The 4,427-nt window shown below is 50.1% G+C and overlaps 1 protein-coding gene across 1 annotated transcript in view; it reads left to right on the forward strand.

The window, feature by feature from the left end:
• The window catches only part of EDRF1 (erythroid differentiation regulatory factor 1), a 42,606-nt gene that overhangs the window by 186 nt on the left and 37,993 nt on the right, over positions 1–4,427 (forward strand). The window contains exon 2 of the mRNA XM_025207558.1: positions 6–466. Coding sequence (XP_025063343.1) covers positions 6–466 — 461 coding nt within the window. The remainder of the gene's footprint in view (positions 1–5; positions 467–4,427) is intronic.

Below are 4,427 nucleotides of genomic sequence, written 5' to 3' on the forward strand. Positions count from 1 at the left end.
GCCAGTGAAGGCTGTTCCCCGCCCTCGGCGCCTAACGTCATTTTCCAGCGCCACCCTCCACGACGTCTCGCGAGAACGTGGCCGCCCGGTCCCTGTGCCCGGCCGCGGGGTGCTGGCGGCGCCCCCCCGGGCTGCAGGGCGAGGAGGAGGAGGAGGGGATGGCGGAGGCCGGGGGCCCCGGGGGGGCCGGCCCGGCCCCAGGCGGCGCCGAGGGGCAGGTACCTGCAGAGTCGGCCTCGGTCCCCGGCGCTTCCCGCGGGGTGCCCTGGGGTGCCCCGCCCCGTCGGCTGGAGCAGGGGCGGACCCGTCGTGGTCTCTCGCCGCTGCTTTGCGGCTCTGGGGTGGTATTTTTCCGGACACAAAACACGGGGAGAGCTGGCGTTGCCGGAGGGTGCTTCGGGCCTGTCAGGGGGGCCGACAGAAGTCGAGGAGCGCCGGTGTGCGCTTGCAGGCGCGTTGTGTGTTGGTGAGGGGGAGTGGGAGTGGGAGCAGCCCTGGTGTGAGCGCAGAGGCGCTCGCTAGTCCCGCTTGGATTCGGGCTCTGACAGGCTGACTTTGGGAAATTCATCGGTTCAGAGGAAGGGACCTCAGCAGATGGTGGGGTGCAGCCCCCTGCTCCAAGCAGGAAAGACGACGGGGGTCGGGTGACCCCAGCGAGGGGACTGTCCAGTTTCCTCTTGAAGATCTCCTGGGTAGGCGATTGCACCGCCTTTGGCGGGAGCTGACTCCACAGTCTGGACGCTAACTGTGAAAAAGTTTTCCCTAATGTTCAGCCTGAATCGGTCTTGCCGGAGTTTGTGGCCGTTACTCCTGGCTTTCCCCTCGGGTGCCCTGGGGAACAGTTGCTCGGCGAGCTCCCCTATCGCGTAACTCTTCTCCGTCTCCATTGTCTCATCTTTAAAAGGGAAAAATAACACTGTCCTGTTTAACGGGAGTTGTGAGAGAGAACTTCCCCTGAGATTAGGGTATGCTGTGACTTACTCTGTTTTAAATTGGTTGATGATAAAGCGCACTAAAATAAACAGAGCAGTCATCTGTGTGACAGCCTTGTGCCTTGGGATGAGCATGGAGTTCAACTGAATCCCCTGGAGTCTACTTTATGGAGATGTTAGTTGCAGGGAAGACGCGGGTAATCACCTTCCTGTGTCTAATTATAGAGGAGGTCTCGATCATCCACTTCCTTCTTAATCCAGAACATCTTGTACTGATCCTCAATTTCTCTTTCATCGTAAGAGCAAAGACGTCTGGAGACTGACTGATCTTGGCTCTGTGCGTACAGTCCGGTTAGCAGGTGGAGTCTGTTACCTTTGGATTGGACTTGGGGTGAGGAGCAAGATTGATTGATCAATGAGACCATTCTAGTCGCAACTCGAAAGCTTTATTAGGATACACAATAGCAAAGACTTATTGGTACTAATAAAGGCAATGCTTACACAGCCTTGGGTTCAGGAAGAACGGTCTACTGGTTGGGCATCTCTGTTTTCCTGGGGAATTGTGCTCAGTTGGTTTTTTCCTGCTGAGCTTTGGGAAAGCTCCAGTTTGTTGCCAGGCCCGTATTTATAGATGGTTGATTTGATGTGCTAATAATTGATCTCTGATTGGTTTTATATATATATCTTTGTTTCACTGGAACTTTTTGAACTGGATGGAACCAGATTTTAGTGGCCCTGGAAAAGGGGTCAAGGGATCAACTTAGCTAAGTAAAGGCACACCTGTGCATTGGTCCATATCATATTGGCACCAATGCAAGGAAAATTGGCATCATTGGCAATTGGCTTTTTTTGGCTGATATGGCTGATGAGTGTGGATAAATGCCGCATGTGTATGCACGGCCGTAGCATGCACACAGTGAGCTGGGCAGCTTGGAGAGCAGCATCCATCTGGTAAGTCTGTTGGAGGGAAGGGGTGGGGGTGGGCAGATCCAGGCCCCTGCGGGAGCTGTCCCCCCACCTCCTGACACCCCCTGGATGAGCTGCTCATGGCTCCAGTTCTGCTCTGCCCTAGCTGGGAAGCTCCAGCCCCAACCTCACTCCCTCACCGCAGGGGCCTCAATTTGTACCCCCATACCCCTTCCCTGCCCCCACCCATCCCCAACAGACTAGCTAGCCAGATGCTGCTGTCTAAGTTGCCAGGCTGCATATCGGCAATCGGATCAGTATCGGCCTATATGGCTCATTAATAATCAGCTGTCGGTATCGGCCTCCCCAAAAATCTCTATCAGTGCATCCCATAGCTAAAGCTCTTTATTTTTAGGTGTCTGACCCCAGTCTGTTAATCATTTGGTAATCTTTACTTTAATCAAGATCTTGTTAATCAATTCATTTTTGAGATTGCAGAAGAGTAGATTTATCTTCTTTATGGCTTGTCTTCTGGTCCTTGGTCAGTCATTTACTAACTGTAGCCTGACAAGGCTCCTTTGCTGTTTCCATGAGCAGTTGACCTGGTAAAAAAAAAAAAATCCCAAACCCCCAGCTGAACACCAGAATGTCGTGATATTTTTGTTCTTTTGGTAAGAGTGATGAAATATCCATAAATCATACTTGTTCTGATTAATGTTTTCTTTTTATTCTGGTGTTCAGCTATTCTGCAACATGTTGGTACTCCTTGTTACCCATATCAGCCATGATGGAATTACTGCAGTGATTTGCAGGGTAAACATAAGCATAAAACATTTTGGAAGCCTTGTCATATAAACTAGTAGTGTAAGCACACTACCTTAGTACAGTCCATAATAGCTAAAATTGTCTAACTTGTTTTTAATTGTGGGAGTAGGAATACACTTACATAGACTAAAGTACAGTATCTAAAGTAGAATTAGAATTAATTTATGTTGGCAAACTGCTTTTCACTTCTACATCAGGCAAGTGTTCCACATTGCATTTGTCATGCAAATAACTTCCGTAAACTATTTTTTGTTGTTTAATGTAAAAATTAGGGCACAGTATCCCAAGATTGTTATTGTATGTTTACCATTGGCAGACTCTGTGCTCACCATGTGGGAGACGTGGGTCTGATTCCTGGACACACACATAATGACAACCATCGAGGCACTGAATGCCCGGACTCGGTCTGGCCTATGGATTCTGTCTCAATGGTTTAAAGGAGGAGATGGAAGGTCTGGTCAGCATCCAATTCTCCATACACCTGCCTAGGCATACAGGTTTCCCTCCTTTGCGGGTTCTGTACATGCGAATTTGCTCTTATGTGATGACCCTTTTTATACCAAAAACTCGTTACATGCAAGGTAAATTCACTCTTATGCAGTTAGTGCGGTGGAAGCCTGCAGTCAACTGCTTTGTGTGGTGCATGGTGGGAGTGATGCATATTAAAATATAGTCTCCTGTGTGGATCTGTGCTCTTCGGTCACTGTCTGTGACACGCGTGTCTGTAGTTGCCATCCCCATTATGATAGCATCCTGTGCTTGTATGTACTGTCTGCTGTTGGCGAGTACCAAAATTGTCTTGTAAAAGTGGTAGAAATGGGTCTGGGGGTCAGTACAGTCAAGGTCTTGGAACATATCCCTATTTGTTACATTGTAAAGTGGGTTCCCTTTATGGGAATTCGAATTACGTGCTGTTTTCCTGGAACGCACGTACAGCACCACTGTGGGTTAGGGAGGCCCAGGTGAGGGAGATTCCTTACCCCCCGTCAATGCTGACCTCGTGAAGGAACACCTTGACAGGCTGGATACCTTCAAGTCAGCCAGCCCTGATGGTTTACACCCAAGGGTACTGAAGGAGCTGGCAAGCATCATAGCTCAGCCCCTGGCACGGATCTTTGAGAGCTTCTGGTGCTCTAGTGAAGTGCCCGATGGTTGGAAGAAGGCCAATGTTGTGCCTATCTTCAAGAAAGAGAGGGAAGTAGATCTGGCAAACTACAGGCCCATCAGCCTGACCTCTATCCTGGGGAAGGTCTTGGAAAACATTATCAAAGAGGCCATCCTTAACAGACTAGCTGACGGCAATATCCCGAGGGATACCCAGCATGGGTTTGTTGCCGGTAGGTCTTGCTTGACCAATCTCATTTCCTTCTATGACCAGGTAACCTATCACCTGGACATGGGGGAAGAGCTTGATATCATATATCTTGACCTCAAAAAAGCCTTTGATCTGGTATCCCATGTTCCCCTCTTGGCAAAACTGGCCAACTGCGGCCTCGACCTCACCACGATCTGCTGGCTGGGGAATTGGCTCTGCGGTAGGACCCAGAGGGTGGTGGTGGATGGAAGCCAGTCGTCTTGGTGCGCGGTCACCAGTGGGGTCCTTCAAGGCTGTCCTAGGGCCTATACTGTTTAACATCTTCATCAGTGATGTGGACATTGGTGTCATAAGCAGGTTGGCCAAGTTTGCTGGCAACACCAAACTCTGGGGTAAAGCATCCACACCTGAGGATAGGAGGGTGATCCAGGCAGATCTTGACAGGCTCA

Source organism: Alligator sinensis, unplaced genomic scaffold (assembly GCF_000455745.1).
Source record: "Alligator sinensis unplaced genomic scaffold, ASM45574v1 scaffold193_1, whole genome shotgun sequence".
Lineage (NCBI taxonomy): Eukaryota > Metazoa > Chordata > Crocodylia > Alligatoridae > Alligator > Alligator sinensis.